Source organism: Aquila chrysaetos, chromosome 9 (genome assembly GCF_900496995.4).
Source record: "Aquila chrysaetos chrysaetos chromosome 9, bAquChr1.4, whole genome shotgun sequence".
Classification (NCBI taxonomy): Eukaryota; Metazoa; Chordata; class Aves; order Accipitriformes; family Accipitridae; genus Aquila; species Aquila chrysaetos.
Genome location: NC_044012.1, coordinates 7,570,890 through 7,588,486, shown reverse-complemented (window position 1 = coordinate 7,588,486; position 17,597 = coordinate 7,570,890). Strand labels below are relative to the sequence as shown.

Below are 17,597 nucleotides of genomic sequence, written 5' to 3'. Positions count from 1 at the left end.
GTTGGGGCTACATACGCATTCATCTTTCTAATCGCACATGTAAACGTGGATGTTTTTACCATCTCATTCATTCGCTTTGCTGTTACATATTGTTCCTTTTAGCTTTTGCACACAGGGCTTAACAAGTTAATCTCTGCCCACGGTTAGCTATTTTACAGCAGCCAACTTGCTTTCGCTTTATGTTCCCCGAACACTGTGGCTTCTTCCCTTTAAATGCTCAGTCCACCAAAAAAAGCATCCATGCAAATGTTCATATACACAGACACAGAAAGAGCTATACAAACCATGATTCAATTCACTGATGCTGTCACTGGTTAAAGTTGCTGCATGAGACATGCAACAGAGGCAGCACAGCTGAAGGGTCTGCAAGAGAAAAAAAAAAAAAAAAAGAAAGAAAAGGAGTATTGGGCGACATTTACTTGACAAGGGAAGGCAGAAAGACAAGGCACCAGAAACTGTGCAGTAACCTGGTATGAAAGTACACTAGGCGACTGCAAAAGAAAGTGCTCTCGACCTGCCTTTACAGTGCTTCCAAGCCACGGGAGAGTCGGGAATTGCATGGAGCTGCCGCTGAGAATCGCAACAGGTAAAGTCCAGACGACAAGCAGGAGACAGTCCATGTTCCGCCGTGCACCTGGCGTGCTACCTGCTCCCCGAAGCGTGCGGCGGGCGAGCCCGGATCCCCCGCATGGTCACCTGGGCTCTGCCCCGCAGCAGCTCCGGCGGCCGGCTCGCAGCGCCGCGCCCCCGCCGTGCGCGGCGGCGGAGCCCATGGAGCGGCGCCCAGGTGAGCGCGCCCTCGCCGCCGCCGCCGCCGCCGCCGGCGCGCACCCTTTAAGCCGCCGCCGCCGCCGCCGCCGCCGCGGGGCAGCGCTGCCTCCGGCGCCGCGTCTCGGCGCGGCCGCCGCCCGGGGGGCGACGCGGAGCGGAGGAGCGAGCGAGCGAGCGAGCGGGCGGGCGGGCGAGCGGGCGGGCGGGACCAATGGGGAGGCGGCGGGGCCGGGCCGGGGCCGGGGCCGGGGCCGGGGCCGGGACTCGCGGGCGCAGGCGGGGAGGCACCTGGGAAAGGGGGTGGCTTGCGGGCCGCCCCCCGCCCCGCCGCAGACCTCGGGGGAGGCGCGGAAGCCGCCGGGCCGAGCGAGGGCAGCGGCAGTGCTGGCACACCTGTGGCGATCCGCAAAGAGACCGGGGGGACCTTCACTGGGGCGGGAGGGGTGCAAAAAGGGGGGGCCGAGCCACAGGGCTTAATCAAAAGGACCAGAGTTTTCGTGATGATGCTGGGAGAAGGAGTCCAGTATCAGCCCTTCAGCTTCCAAAGCACCATTCACTTGGAGAGAATATGCTGTTATTTTCTGTTATTTTTAAAGGTAGCTTCATAGGAAAACAAACAAACCAAACAAAATCAAACGAAGATCAGGTTGCCTGGGAAGAAACACCAGCTGTGATAGCCAAGACCAGTTACTGAATATTGAACACTGATGCCTATAAAGGAGCTGACTTTCACGCAGTGGCTTACATGTATTGAGCCAAATGCAGCACCAGGTTCTGGTCACGACTAGTCTGTGCTATTAGGTTACACTTTCCCGTCTATAGAAAACTTCAGTAAAGGATCAAAGATCTAAATAATCTGAAAGGAAACCGAAGCATTGAAGTGAATGGGACTGGTCCAGGCTGGAAATCAATACAGAACTTGTTTCTGATGGTTTTGGCTGCATTTGGAGAAGTGTCCCTCACGTCACGATCTCCCCTTTTGTGCTAGAGAGTTTTCCAGTATGTGTCTCAGTCCAATCTCACCCAAAATCTCCCTTGTCCCAGGGTCACACCATGCAAATAAACAGTAGCTGTGTCAATTGAAGGTGCTTCGCTGCTCCAGTTGGCACACAGGCTGGAGAGCACAATGGAAGCCGAGGTGAGCTGGAGGTCATCTCTTCTATCTACCGCCTTCACCAGGGGTTTCGTGGTAACTAGTTTGGGGCAGTGGATTAGACAGATCAGAGATATTTTCCCTTCTAAAGCATTTCCTGTCTTTAAACATTAAATAAGTTCCCAGGTGTGGAATTTCTCCTTCAGCTCTCTCCATTTCCCAGTGGGTTTTACATTATCACCTTGCTGAATGTATTATGATAAAGTTTCAAGGTCTTTTTGTAATAGTGCACCTGTCACCTCCCACTGAGTATATTCAAATGAAATAGCTGGCTACAGGTTTACGATGGTCCCAGCGGAGCAGAACACATAAAACATGCTGTGCATTGCAGATAATAGGAGAAAAATATAAAATTATTGGGCTGTTATTTTATTATCAGCCTTCAACATCCTGAACAGACTTGACTGTTTTCAGTAGACTACCTGACTGTGAAGAAAGACATTTTATTTGCTGTGAGGGGCAGGAAGTAAATACAGATCTCTAGCAATTACAATTGTTTAAGAAAGAAAAAGACAACTTTCACCATAAACCTAGCACCACTGAAGGGAGTTTTGCTCTTGATTTCTGTGGAGTTAAGATTTCACCCTGGGGATTTATAGTTTCTGAGTATGATCAAAGAAGAAGAAAAAAATGTGACACTGCTTTGCATGGCTGTAAATGACATGCGTCCAAATTTGAGTTGGCATTAGGCAGGGGACCCCAACCTTTCTTGGCCTGTAGGCAGCCACATTGATCAGTTAACATGCTCAGACAACATCATACTTTGCTCCCCGAGTCAATCAAGATCCCAGCAGTGATGGTCATAAACATCAGAGAATCCTGCAGGCAGCTCGTTACCATGTGCAAACATAGTTACCATGCAAAACATTAGAGAAATAAAGCTCCACAGTCAGCAGTGTAGTAAACAATGCAGTGAGAAGGGTTTTTTCCTCCCTCCACTCCCTAGCAATTCCCACCTCAGATGACCAGCAAGCATATAATCCTTCAGAGATAATCATTACCATACTACAGTCTGTTATTGGACTCTTCTTTATTCTCCCTAAGCTGTCAGGCTGGATGCTCCTATCACTTTTTTATGCTGATCAGTTTTGTCATGTTTTCAGTAGGTCTTTTTCTTCCCCTACTTTTTTGTATCCACCTGTTGTAATTGTGTTCCACCTACATGAGAAACTCCTCCATTGCCAGTGAATACAAAAAAGCGTGGAGACCCAATAGAAGCTTGTCACCCTTAAGCAGCATTGCGCTACAGATAAGAATACCCTTCTTGGGGAGGGATCTCCAGCGTCAAGAGATCGTCTATGTACCGTGACTCAGGACGTCAGGTTTTCTCTTGTATCTGCAAGGGAAGGTAGGGGGGGTTGCTACTCTATACCAGCAGTGAGTTACTGCTTCACTTTCATCACCACGCTGAGGCTTGCAAGAATATAGACTGAGTTTCACCAGGGCTTCTCATCCACCTGCTCTAGACAGATCACACCAGCATGCAGTGTCCATTGTCTTGATGTCTAGATTCAAAGATGTTGGATGTTCTTGTTTCCACTTGCTATCTTATCAGAGAAAATGGATTATTATTTTTAATAACTCTACTCTTTCTAATTCTGAATCCCTCTTTTCTCGTGAACTTATATAGACTTTTTTCCCCAAGAACTATGCTGTCACGGCCATCATGATGGAGTCCAGCCCCATACAGAACTCACATTATTGGTAACGTGACTGACAGGCATGCAGAAGAAATAAGCCCTGAATTAAAATGCCATCATGTTTGTTTTGCCGCCTTTGTTAGAGCAAATTCTTTATCATTTGAGACATTCGTGACCACTGAGATGAGTGAATGATTCACAGAAGTCTGTTGTCTGATAGCTCTCACCTCTTCCTTTGTCAACCTAGATTAATTTTTCCAGATGTATTTGTATTATAAATTAATTTGAATAATTGATACCATATTTAAATCATATATGATTGGATGACTGGAAGCACTGTACTTCCAATGGGAAAATGGTGCAGTGAGGGCTTGTTTTAATCAGGTAGTCACATCGTATTGAGTGAATACGCATAGTAGAATCGGAGCAGATATGGGTTTTGCTAACTCAGCATTCAGTTTCTGCAACTGTCCTTTCCTACTTGACCATTTCTGTGACTATTTCTTACTGAACCACATACTTGTTGGGTTATTCAGGATACATGTAAGCACTCCATGGGATTCCTCCAGCTCAATCTTTACGCTCTCTTTGTATTTATCCTCATGAAGATATTTCACCCTTGTGAAACACAGAAGGTCTTTGCCTTCATTTATAGTAAGTGGTGATTAACCACAGGCTGGGTGAAACTCTTTGCGGAGAAGTCTTCGCGGAAACCCCTTTAGAAATTAGGATGACCCTCTTTAGAATGAGCTGGTAGTTTTCAAAACCCATCAAGTTCATCTTTGTCCCCAGTTGAAGAGGCTCCAAAGTGAAGTTATACTCCAAAGCTGGTTATGCTCCATACATACCAAAACTGCTAAGGAGGCTTTTCTTTCCCATGATATTATTCATTCAATAATCTCAAGGCATTTTGTGAATTTATATAATTTGCCTAAAGAGTTCAGCAACTGTTACTCAGTTGTAGCAGAACAAAAACCTCTAGTTGAACAAAATATGAGCAACTTGAAAAAGAACTTGTGGAATCGTTCATATAGATTAAGCACAGTTGCAGGGATGTAGTCATCTGGTATCAAATCACATTTGCATGGCTATTCCTACATTATCTAAACCCACTCAATACCATACAGTTTAGGAAGAGGCCAAATCCTTTCAGCTGGCATAAATTATAATAGGTCCTCTACCTGGCTGAGTTACAGAACCTGAGAAGATAGTCTACTGTATCCTTCTTGCCAGAAAGATCCCTTGTGCAGAAAGGAGACTGTAAACAAAGAGACTTCATGGCCTACCTCCTTGCCATAGGGAGATCCTCAGGTATGGTACGGGGGCTCAGCTGGAACATGACACATCCTAACAGACTGACGGTCTGAGGACGTTGGTCAGCTTCCCCTCCAGCTGGAACAGCATTAGCACTTGCTCTTACTTCCACAGAGTAGGTTTATAAAGTACTAGGCAGTATTGTAATATGCTAACAGCAGATCCACTCCTACACTGAATGCTTTTCCCCTCCCCAAATTTTAAAAGGCTACTCTCATAAAAAGAAACGATGGGGACTTCTTTGTTTACTTCCGTGAAAACCGAAGCTGACTACAGTATTCTCAGGAATGGAAAATGCTAGTCTAGCGTGTTCCCAAAAGCATATTTCTGCATTTCTAACCAGTGTTCAGTTTATAATATGAACTACTGTAATAAAGTTGCTTTTGCGTGATGGCTAATTGCATTCTTCAGTGACACATGGCATGGGTTATACCATGTCACTGGTTATTCTGTTTATGCGTAACTGTATTTCAGCTGACATGGAAACTGTGTAAGTAACAAAAACATCTACGGGTTGACTTAGTGTGGTTCTTCCATTAATTCCTCTTCCTTAAGAGCCTGAAAGTTCACAGAATAAAATTCCACTGTCTCACCAGTTTCTGTGTTAAATTCTGCTTTCTGCAGAAGCCTCAAAACATGGTGTTAGGATTGAAGTTATGTCCTCAAATGGTCTCTAAACCCACAGTTTTCAGTTTGCATCCTATAAATTCTGGCAAACTCCATGCAATAAAGAGTAATCTCTGTGGAATAGGTTTTCACCACCATTTACAGTAACATTTTCTGTCAATAAGCCCCTAAATTCATTTCACATAGCTTTTTAATCACAGCCACTGGAAAAGGAGCTTGATCCAGCATTCCTGCTGTACCCTAACTCCCAACGAAATCAAAGAAACAATGTTTACATTTTTTCCTCACCCAATTTGCACGTAGCACTGGGCTGTTATAGTCCCAAATAAATGCTTTTGATTACAAATATTAAACACAATTTTCTGCTTACATGCATTTCTCTGTATTGCACAGCATGTCCGTCCTAATTTGATTAGTTCTACACATTTATTTGTGCTAGCTGGACATCCTACTTTCTGGCATGGAGTATGAAGTTCCAGCTATCCTGCTGACTTGTTACCATTGTACTTGCTCTATCCTGCGACACAAGGGATTTGGGCTCAGGAGCGGAACTAAAACCACCTCCATGCTGGGTGCTTACGGCTGACATATAGAAACTTCACACAGCAATGTTCTGCATTTCTCTTGCAGTCAGTGCTGTAGGCTAATGCTTAGATTTTAGAAGAGATTAACTGACTTTCATTTCTAGTGTCACCAGCAATTTTTAAAAGGGGGAGGGGAGACCAAGGAAGCAAGAAAGACAACCTAAAAACTCCGCAGATAGCATTCATTTGGCTTGCATCCAAATGTCACAAGTTGCTGCCACAGTGTCCCGACACACTCTGTGGCTGAAAAGTGAACAGGGGGAAGCTGCAGCTCGGTACATGGGGGCTCTGTCACACACCCAGACCAAAATTAAATGAAAATGTCCATCACTAATAGAAGAAAAATAAAAGCTGTCATTGTGGGTGGCCCGACTAAGGCTTTGCAAGCACTACATTTTAGAAGAGTTTTCCTGGAACCTTGCCAAGTGTAATTAAAGCACAGGTACCTCCAAACTCACAGAACTCTAATAAAAACAATTAAGCAGTTTATACTGTTGTGCACGTGCCAAAATTTGTATTTATACAATGGATCAAAAATGGCACGGGAGAAACCATGCAGTCCAGCAGGTTCAAAGATCCACTTTGAAAATGCTTTTTATAAATACTGATTTGCACTACACCCGGAGGGCTGTGTAGCCTACAGAGTCACAAAGACATATTTAAAACCCTTGCAAATTACTTCTAAGACACTAGTATTGGTTTCAGACATACTTTGGCATCACGTGCAGGAAGGAAAGCCCAGTCTCTGTTACAGTCAGCCAGCATCTGCACCCCAGAAAAGGATAAACTAGGCCAAGAAAGAAAATCCATATGGAAGTTTCAACCTCTATCTTCTGTGATAGGAATGTATGAGGTTACTCCACCCCCAAAACAAATGGCACTGGGATGAAATGGTACTTCATTCATTTCTTATTGGTTCTTCTCTACACCCCTGTAAACAAAACATACTTGTTTCATCCAATAGAGGCTAAAAGTTGTTTTTTTTCTCCCTTGCTCCTAGTAGCGCTACTTCATCTCACCCAAGCCTGACATATTCTCTTGCTTTTTCATTTTATTTCTGGACTGGAAAGGTAACTTCTGCTGATGTTAACTTGTTCCCACAAGTGCTAGCATCAGTTTGCATTGCTTTGTAAGATAAGATCTCTGATGACAATTTTCCTACTTGCATCCAGTTAGTTTCAGGGTGGGAGTCTGAGTTCTGGGATGAAAATTTCAAGTGCACTCTGGGGACTTAATTTTCCAAAGTACCAAGAATCCGCAGCTCCAGTTGAGATCAAGAAGAACTGAACCTGCTCAGCATTTCTGAACACAAACCCCTGTACTCTTTTGAACAATATACCCTGAGAAGAATGTTCCTGGGAAGATTTAGTCTCCAGTCCTTTTTACATGTGTTTCTTCTTTTATTTGCTACTAATTTCATGGGCCAAGCAATGAAGAAAATTGGCTCCTCTCTCCTCTGAATTTCATTATTTGCAGATTTTTTTAATACAAGATAATGCTTCTTTGGCTGGCTCCTGGGATTCCTCTATTAAAAACTTCCCCCCCTTTTCACATCAATGAGCCTTTATTACTTCAGCTTTCTTGCTGGGAACATAGATTGCGAAGAAGTTCAGGAGCCTTTTCAGCCTCTTCTGTGTAACAGTTGCAGTGTACCCACAAATACTTTGTTTTACCATTTTCAATTAAGTATCAGCCCATTTCCTATGAAAATGAGGTGCTTTTACTTCTGGTTCAGTGTGTGTTCATCTTCCCTTTATAGTTTTCTGCCCAGACCCACCACCTTCATCTCTTTCTTACTCAAAACGGACCTCTCAGTGGGAATTTTAACTACAGCTTGGCAATCAAACAGGAAAATGTCTCCCACAGAATTATGGAGCTGTTCCATATTTGCTTCTATAAGAAAAGGCTTACAGCACCATGCAATACTACACAAAGAAGGCGTTGTCTAATAAATCTGCATAGATATTCTACTTGCTATGTACTGAAAGACTTCAAACTCTTGTACCATAACAGGAGTGGGTTTTGTGTTAGACATTGGAAAGCTGTATTTTTTGAGGACCAGACTCTCATTTCTTGTAGGCTATTTTGCACCACAATGGCAGTGAGCAATCACTTCACAGCTTTGTATAAGGGTATTAACTCTAAATATTTAACGTGCTTTATGCTCTTTCACCAGGAAAACAAGGCTGTCATGACTTACATTTTATTTTCTCCAAAGAAGGATATTTTTACCATTATTTTTCTTGCCAAAAGATGACAGTAACAGATGAAGAATATGGTAGCAGTAGTTGTACAGGACCCCTTGAGCTAGGTGCTGAACACACGCAGAACAGAAAATTGGTCCCTATCCCAAGAGCTCAGCTTACAGTTTTTAATTTACCACAGCCTTCTTTGCATTCCTAATTTGCAAACAAAACTATTCCCTGACTGTGGTGTTGATTTCCAAAGTGATTTCAGCATGTTGAGGAGTCAAACAGTTGTTTTACAAACTCAGTGTTGCACCAGTTGCTGTGACAACATTTAATAATATCTTACTCTGTGTGTGTACTGAGTGGAAAGTGTTTGATTTTTGTCTATTTTCAATAGAGCTAGATGTTGGGAAGAAAAAGGGAATGAAATCATTTTAGGCTGTACGCCTGTAACATTGAAATTAACAGCCCTTCTTCAGGTGAATTCAATAAGGGTAGAGTTGGATCTTATGGTGGCAATTCTGAACTTGCATAGTAATACAAGCGCTCTAGTGGGGCAAGAATGTAAAGGTAGCTGGGAGAGTTAAAGAAGAGGTGATTTTTAGGCATATTACAATAAGAGAAATGTAGAATAGAAGATTCATGAAAATTGGAGTCATACAGGTTGAAGCTTTACTCGGCAAACCCTTATGTACGAGTCTAATGCTAGGTATGTTCATGTTAGCTGGGAGGTGCCTTATAATCAAAACCCTTCCCTTCCTCTCCTTTAAGAAATACCAAATACTGTGGAAGTGCTGTTGTTTTGCTCCATGGATGAACTCTTAAAGAGTGTAACATTAGTAAAAGTGATTTCATGGCCTTTTCAATCATTTAACCTTTAATGAGAACAGGGCGGGGGGGGGGGGGGGTAGCTTGAATTTAAATGAGATTTAAACCTTCTTGGCAATGTAGACACTGCAACATTGTGCTAGAGCTTCATAACCAGAAACTGAAACTGATTTCTATTTGAGGGTAACCTGATTATTTTTTATCCATGCTCACAGGATAACTTTACTGAGTTGCATCTAGCAGGAAGAAATGCGCTGACTCCAGCTCTGCCAGGCCAGCTAGCACTGCTTGCTGCCCTCACGGTATGAAACTGGAGTCACACAGTGCATGATGTGTACTGGAATATGCACAGGATCTTTCAGAGGACTATGGAAGGCATTGCATGTCTAGGAGTTAGCCACAGTCAAGCAAGAATTATTTGCAGTCAGAAGTCTACACACTGAAGTCTACCTACAGCTTGAGTTACCTTGGCCTATTTTCACAATCCAGAATAAAATGGAATTAAAAGTAAGCAAAAAATGTGATAGGTAAAGTATTAATTAGATTGACAAAGTACTTTTATTTTTTATGACCTATAATAGTCTAAATTGCAAGAATTTTTTTTTTCAGGATCTACTTTTTGTGTCCCTTTGATTATATAGATACACTTGTGCCTTGCTCATTTGCAATCACACACTAAGGGTGTCAAGAGCAGCAAGACATAAATGCTGTTCTCATGAGTAAAATTTTCTCATTGCAAACTGAGGAAAATGGGCAGTTTATTAAGTCTCTCTGTTCCAGATACATTTTTTCTGAAACCTGCCTCATCACAGTATAGAGACAATGCGATCTGAAAGCATATTGTTTTGGATGAGGGCCAGCCATCTGGGAATCCTTCACAAGTACCTGAAATAGAAGTAAGGTAGGGCATATTGAGGTGAGCGGCTTCCAGATTTTACCTGAAAGCACTGTAGGTGGCCTAAGGCCACTTGAATCTAATCCAAAACAGGCACCTGGCTCTGGCCTGGATGCCTGCCAGTTTCAAAGCATATTCTATCCCTGAATTATGGTGTCTGGACTTATTTCATGGCTTATTGTTGTATGTCTTTTAAAACTAATTCCTCACTGAAAGATGTTTGAAATTCAAAGCTTTCTTCAGTTTCCCACTTTATTCTGGAGCTGCAGACACTTGCCTTATTAGGTCCAGGAAAAACCTGCTCTAACAATTCACTAAACAGAGCTTAATGCTTTGGTAGTGTGCAGGTTGTTGTTCTTGGGAGGAAGAAAAGGGAGAACGGAGTCTTGTGTTATGGCTTTACCTTGTTGATAAACATGAAGAGGTATAACTTCTGTAATGTCAGAGTTTTCACTAAGTGCCTGTGCTGCTTAACTTTCAAAGCACTTTTTCATAGGTGTAAAGGGAGCAATCTACTTGCAGTGATTAAAGCTTGGTTGTTTATTAACTACAAATGTGGCTTGTATATGCTAGCCCCTGAATTATCACAGTGCTTTTACTATAGCTCAGCCATTCATATTTCAGCGAGATTATTCTAACATCTTCCTTATGGGCTGCCCAGAAGCAACTCTTCTATAGAGCTTCATGACTATTGGACTTTTTTGGAATACCAAGTCAGACTTACTCATACTCCAAAGCTCCGAATGGAGAAAAGAAATCTCCTAAAATCCAAATGTGAGCAGTATAGTCGATATTTCCTCCACAGAGGAATAAAATACTTAAAATACTTAAGGCAGAATTTAGCAATGGGTGATACATGTAAATATGAGAACTTTTCCCTGAGAGCCAAATGTTTAGCTTTTGATGTTGAAATATTTTAAGTGGAAAGCACTACAGGATTTCTCAGTGCTACAAGGGCAGCTTAAATGGTAATGTATTCATCTTTCTTCTGCCTATCAGATCTGTCAAAATGGTTTGTATCTTCATGATTTTGTATAACCAGCAAATCTAATCCTTACCAGATGCCTGGACTTTATATTGCAGTGTTGCATATTCTTAATTAAGCTGCTATCTGCCCATCTTAATACTTGATTATCATTATCACACTAAGCAGTCTACTTAGCTAAACTTTTAAAGAAACAGAAAGGCAGACTTCTGCAAACTCCTTTCCTAAGTTGAGTAGCCTCACTGTTACAGAAAACATGTTGCTGTTTAAACAGACCAGAAAGGAATTACCTGACCAGAATAAATAACAACTGCCTGAGGGCATGTTCCCCCTCAAATGCTGATTTGAAATTGCTGATCAAGTGTTAGATTAACTGAATTACTTACAACTCTCAATTAATAAATACCAAAGCAACTTGGCTAAGAAAACAACAGAGAACATTAAACAAAGAAAACAATGCCCACGTCTGCAAAAATTCCTTGGAGTGGTTTGCCAGATACCAGGGCATTACACAGAGATTTCTACCGAACCATCCTCAGAGCTAAATCAAGGGTCATTTCCCACCTAGAAGTCTAATAAGCGACTCAGAAGGATTTAAAGACTGTTGGGCCTATAGGAAAATTGCAAGTAACTGCAAAGTCAGGAGAACACTTAACCTGAGATTTATGTGTTGTATCAACAATAATGGAAAGCCCAAGAGAGACTAAGGGTTCAAGATATGAACCTATTACGTGTGTGTGTGGAGTGTGGAATGTGGGAAGCTTAGGGCTACCATATTTCTGTCCAGGTTTTCCCAGACGAAATGAAATGCAGTGAGACTAATGTGTCTGGGATGCGTCCTTGATTTATACACATACCAGTAAGTTCAGAGTGAATTGGATTTACTGTGCTCACACAGATCACCCATTCAGTGTGCACACATTAGATCCCATGCATCCCGAATGCATGGGATCCATTGTTCATATACTGTAGAATAGATCTGACTATATGCAATAGGTATGTCTGCAAATGGCCTTGATCAGCTCATCACAGTCCTAAACAGGCATCACATTACTTCAGTTTTTCCTGGACAAAATATCTAGGTAGAAAAAGAGGACATACCTGGAAAAAGTCAGATGCAGTCCTAGGTAAACTGCGTAAGTACAAGTTTTATTTGGTATGCTTAATGGTATCAATATAATCACATCTGAAGATACCATTCATATCAGGTAAAAAAAAAAAAGGAACTGAATCCACAGATACGTGAAATAAAGAATTCCATTTCATTGCCCTAAGCGCTCAGTGGAGAGAGATTAGAAAAATATGTCATTGTCCACTCTTGTCTAAAGAGGGACAGAAATAAGTGCTGGTGTTCAAGAGGGAGAGATACTCCTTGAAACATTAAAAATCCAATAAGCCATTTTCTTTCCAGCCTAATAGATGTGTTTGATTAATATACACTAAAATATTAGCCATAGATTTTAAGGATTTTAGGCACTTTTGGAAATGCACTTCAATGTATTTGTTGTTTGAACAGGCTCTGCAGTCCTCAGTTGGGGAAAGACAGTACTTCATATTCAGAGTGACTGTAATGTTTGGAACTCCAGAATGTACACTTGCTGTACATCCACACGTTCCCTGTCATGGACTAAAAAACTGGAAAGTCGAATGATGAAGTAATTCTACCCTCAGCAATGTACCATTAATATTTTAGTATACTAGAGGAAATAACTGGATTTGGAATGGTTAGCGCAACATGCTACTCTAGTGTGGCCGAGCAACCGCACCTCAAAAAGCTATGCTGTCTATATGCCTACTTCTCTGAACCCTGCCTAATGTCATTGTACCATGACCCAAATTCTGCACATACTTATTGACTGGCAGCTACAGAAACACTTTAAGACAAAATCTGATTTTATTTGGCAACATACACTGATGGGTATCAAGCTATGATATCTCATGTGACTCCTATTTCTTTGGATTAAAAAAAAAAATAGGGCTACTTTTTCCCAAAATCTGTCTCATTACAGCATACAATGCCAGAGGGACACTCCATGTTCAACTCCAAACTTATCTTTCTAAGTAACCTAACTCAAAGTGTGCCCACAAATATTTTTTAAAACTGTATGAAAACAATGCTAAGCAATTTTTCTAAATTCAAAGGGTAGGATTCAGGCAATCACAAACCCAGAAGCATTTATCTGGTGACTTTTGCATCCAGTCCCTCTGCATGCTCTAGCCTGAAAAGCAGTCAGTGTGGAAATGGTGGAACTTGCTAAGCACATCCGAAGGATATGCTAGATCTCGTACGTGCAGAAAGGAATTCTTCTGTTCTACACCACCATAACATTTTATATCCTGACTCCACTGCAGCCAAAAAGCAAGTCAAGACAAAATTCCCTTCGCCAGTAAACCTGAAATTCCATCCAGCAGATGCCAGCAGCAAGCCTTTCACACCCGCCTTCAGGATACACACTTTTCTGTAGTTCCTTCCAGGGCATTTACTGAACTCAATTTATACAAAAAACTAGAAGACAAAGTCACTGACATATAAATCAAGAAGGAAACATCTGTATTAAAAGAATCAATGAATAGTTCCATTGCAAAGGTGATTATGTGGGAGGCCTTTTGTCTTTTTAAGAATCCCTGTCTTCCACCTTTTGACTCTTAAGCTGAAAGATGCTATTTAAAACTACTGTTTCACCATATAACTTCTATTTCTTTATGCCTTGTTTTCTTAGATCTGCTGCTACCTTTTATGGCTAAGTTTTTTAGATTTGTCATGCTGCTATATAACTCTGAAATGTGGAAATTCTGTAGTAACAAGTCTTATACCACTGAACTGAAGTGTGGCATTATAGTCCCATCATTACCAAGTCATGATGGGCTCAGTTTTGTACATGCACCAGACCCTTCACTCCACTGAAACTGAAGTGAAAGTCTATAAATGACAAAAAATTCCTATATTACTTTCTCATTCAGAAGAGAATCTTCCTGATTCATGTTTTGTTAATCCACATAACTGACAACTCTTATACAGTGCACTGAATTTTGCACCAATTCACAGCAAACGTATTTGTAGTAAAACTAGGTATCAGTTTACTAAAAAGCATCAGTGAGACTTCACAGGCTCCTTGCTGTGAACAGGGGGTCAGATTCTCCCAGAAGTCTCTGCTGGTGTGAACTGGTATAGCTCGACTGAAACCATGTTTTGCTGAAACCTGTTGCTAGACAGAATTTCAGGCCAGCTCAGAGTCTAACAAATCAACAGAACTGGAGCAATATGCATCAATAGCAAATTTTGTCTAGGGAATATAGAGCAATCCAAGAGGTTTTTTAATCCAATCTGAATGTGTCATATTGTCTATACCCATAAAAAAACTGTAATACCCAGTAAATCCTATGGCCAGAATTTCTTGAAGGAAAGAGCTTACTCCCTTTCTGTTGAAGGAGAGAGGAGAGTGCTCTCACAGAAAGCCTTGTACGGCCCACATACACAGAATTATTCCCATGGCTCTTGGGGAGTCACTGTGTAGGTACACCGATACTTTTGGGGGCTTCCAGAAAGGCTCATAAGTAGAAATGAAGTCAATCACTCTTAGCAAGTAAGAGTCAATATTCAAGTAGCTAACACTTTTGCTATGGCAGCCTAAACACACTTTTTTATCTTCATGGGAAGACTTTGCTGAAAAAAATACGTTACTGAGGATTTTGTTGTGGCAGGCAGTGCAACATTGAAGACTACTCTATAATGCCACCTATCACAGCCTAAATTGCTCGTCCCAGTAGCCTATCTTTAGTTCCTAGAGAGGAAGATGGTCCTCCAGAGGATGCTTCAGAGAAGGTCTAACCTGGATGGCGTTTCAGAAGAGCCTCCAGCAATGGCACAGTGTTTTTCTACCCCAGTAAATATACACACACAGGTTTAGGTGTAGCAGTAGCCTCACAATCAGCTACACAAGGTCTGTTGAAACCTTTAAATAGCATCAAGTCCACATGCTCAATCCCCTGAGACCCCTGCTTGAATACATGCATTGGTGACATTCATTATACAAAAAGGGGAGAATTTGTCCAGTGCCCTTAACTTCAAAGAATTCTGGTAGTTCATTTTGTTTAAAAAATTCTCATTCCAAATCTTAATCTGTAATTAGCTGTTGTAAATCTTCAGGTTAAACTTATAATTTAAATTCAAGAGACTTTAAAACTGTCTGGACAAATTAGATATGTACTTAGTATACTGGCACTTCTCCAAGACAAACAGTGTCTGTTATTATCAACAGTGCTAATGTTACCAGAATAACTAGGAAGCTTTACAAATCAGCATGACAAATTAAAAAGAGGAAAAACAAAAATCTCCGAAGGCAAGGAGTTTTTAGTGCTCATTTAAATTTAATCTTCATGGCTAGATTTGTTTCCATAAACATACGTTTGTTGTAATTAGCTACCGAGACTGGAGCTTAATGAGTTTAATAAATATTTCAGGCTGTTAAGAGATGGAATTGGCACTGTGATGACTGGAGATTTTCTGCAGTTCAATGAAACATAAATGAAGAGTAGAAATTAATAATTAAAAGAGAATTCGAATGACTGAATCACACATTTCCTAAGGGCACCATCCAACTCTCTGTGGAGTGGAAAAAGTTATTAGGAACTGGGCATGGACCATAAGCTTCTAAACAATTGTCCAGCACAAGAACAGAAGATCATTCCGCTGGAAGTACCCATTAAGGAAACCTGAACAATTACACACAATGCAGACAGAATGTTTTCCCCATACAGGAGATTGAAGAGTGCAGTGCAGGTATTGCTATTTGCTTCAAAACTGTTTTCACTGCAACCCCTGTGAATATCAGAGAGTTTGATGACCCCCTATGAGGAAACAAGTAACAGGAGCCACCTGCAGAATTACAGCATTCATAAATCTTCAGACAATACCCCTCTTCATTTAGACTTCTGGCTGATAAAATATCCTCTCCCCCTTTTTTGTTCTTTTATTTTAGCATATTTGTTTTTGAGATGTTATAGGAAACATTAATTTTCACACTGTTTGGATTTTGTATTCTTGAGTATAGATGCAAGTATGTTTCACTTGTATGTAATCTGAGGGCTAGTTATTAACAGATTTATAACACCTGTCACTATCCAAATATCCATGTTACCAGAATGCAGAGAAGGCAGAGGCACCATTCCAGTCCTAACTCTAGCATTTCACATCAAATCAGATGTATGACAGCTGTCTTAAAAATCATGAGAGAAGTGTACAAGTCATTAAATCATTAGGTACTCATGTTTGCATGAGGGTTTGTGCAGCACAAGTCAGTTGTGCACATGTTATTTGCTTTAGTTTTTCATAGACTTTAGCCTTTCTTTTACAACTACAAGATGGAAACTTCTTTTTTTAGATGAAAAGTAATATCCTTAAATGACCACATGATTTCAAGGAACATGGGACATTACCTCCTCCATACTACCATCACTAAAGTTGATAATAAGCATCAAATCTTGGACCTAAAAAGCAAAATTTTGGAATTTTGAACTTCCTTTTAGGACTGACTGACTATTCTTAGAGCAGGGACAATTTTTGCTTTCAGATGATGAAATCGCTCTTCAAAGAAAACAAATTAAATGGTGCTTGTTGTGAAGATTCTAGCTCATATGCTGTCTTCAGATGCCTGTGGCTAGAGATACTTCTTAAAACCAGCCAAGGAAAATTCACTTCCATAATCTTGGAGCAAGTACTAAACCAGATCTTGCAGCTTGATGTAGAGTGTTTGCCCAGGCTCTCAAGAATCTCATGATTTGTGTTCATGGAAGATAATATATGGATAATCTAGTCCATACTGTATAATAATTCACTACTTCAAAGGAAACAGAGAACTGTGCATTTATCAGATAACTGTAATGTCATGAAAGGCTGAAGAATATAAGAATAAGATTAAACTACAGAGATAGAAAGTTAAGTATTTAAATGTTAATGTGGAAACACTTGCTACATACCATAAAATACATACAAAATCTTAAAATAAAAAAACATGCTAACAATGCAGAACTGACTTCAGGCCCATTCTCAACTGTTATTTCAGTATTTGATCATAGGTTATCATTCAATAAAAAGGTGCAATCTAGCAAGCAGATAAAATTTTGAAATGAGGCTTTGGAGAACTATCCATTACTTTGATTACCAACACATACTAAAGTTGTTAGTTCAATGTGGAGTGCAAATGTCATGTCAAAGGACACTGGTGAGGCTTTTCCTTTTCTTCCTCTTTGGCTCTTTAAATTAGAATGTTAAATTAGCCTGACTCACAGACCAGACAGAACAGGTAAACAATCTAAACTTTTGTTTACAGCTGGGATTTTTCCTTATTTCACTCCATCTTTCTCCATTTTATTCAGTGGGCCTGCAAATGGAGCATTGTCAAACTTGTTTTCCTGGTTTGACTCACGGCTCATTCCTTATGCAGATGCAGAAGAGGGGGAAGGGGGATTTCTACATGGGTTCAGCATGTCCTAAATTATCCTTTTTTTATTTAGTTCAGACAGGCACTTCCACTGGTTAAAATACTTTGCAGAGTACATATGTCTCAAGAAATACAGCAACATGTTAACTATGAGTATACCAACCACAAAAA

At 40.8% G+C, this 17,597-nt stretch overlaps 1 protein-coding gene across 3 annotated transcripts in view; it reads right to left on the bottom strand.

Moving 5' to 3' along the window:
• ADAMTS18 (ADAM metallopeptidase with thrombospondin type 1 motif 18) overlaps window positions 1-808 on the bottom strand; it is an 80,172-nt gene extending 79,364 nt beyond the window's left edge. The window contains exons 1-2 of one of the 3 annotated variants that reach the window (XM_030026453.2): window positions 468-808; window positions 285-363 (exon numbers count right to left, since the gene is read on the bottom strand). In XM_030026453.2, coding sequence (XP_029882313.2) covers window positions 285-363; window positions 468-620 — 232 coding nt within the window. In that variant the 5' untranslated portion in view covers window positions 621-808. The remainder of the gene's footprint in view (window positions 1-284; window positions 364-467) is intronic. The other 2 variants (XM_030026454.1, XM_030026452.1) reach the window with 2 other exon arrangements.
• Between the last annotated feature and the right edge of the window lie 16,789 nt (window positions 809-17,597).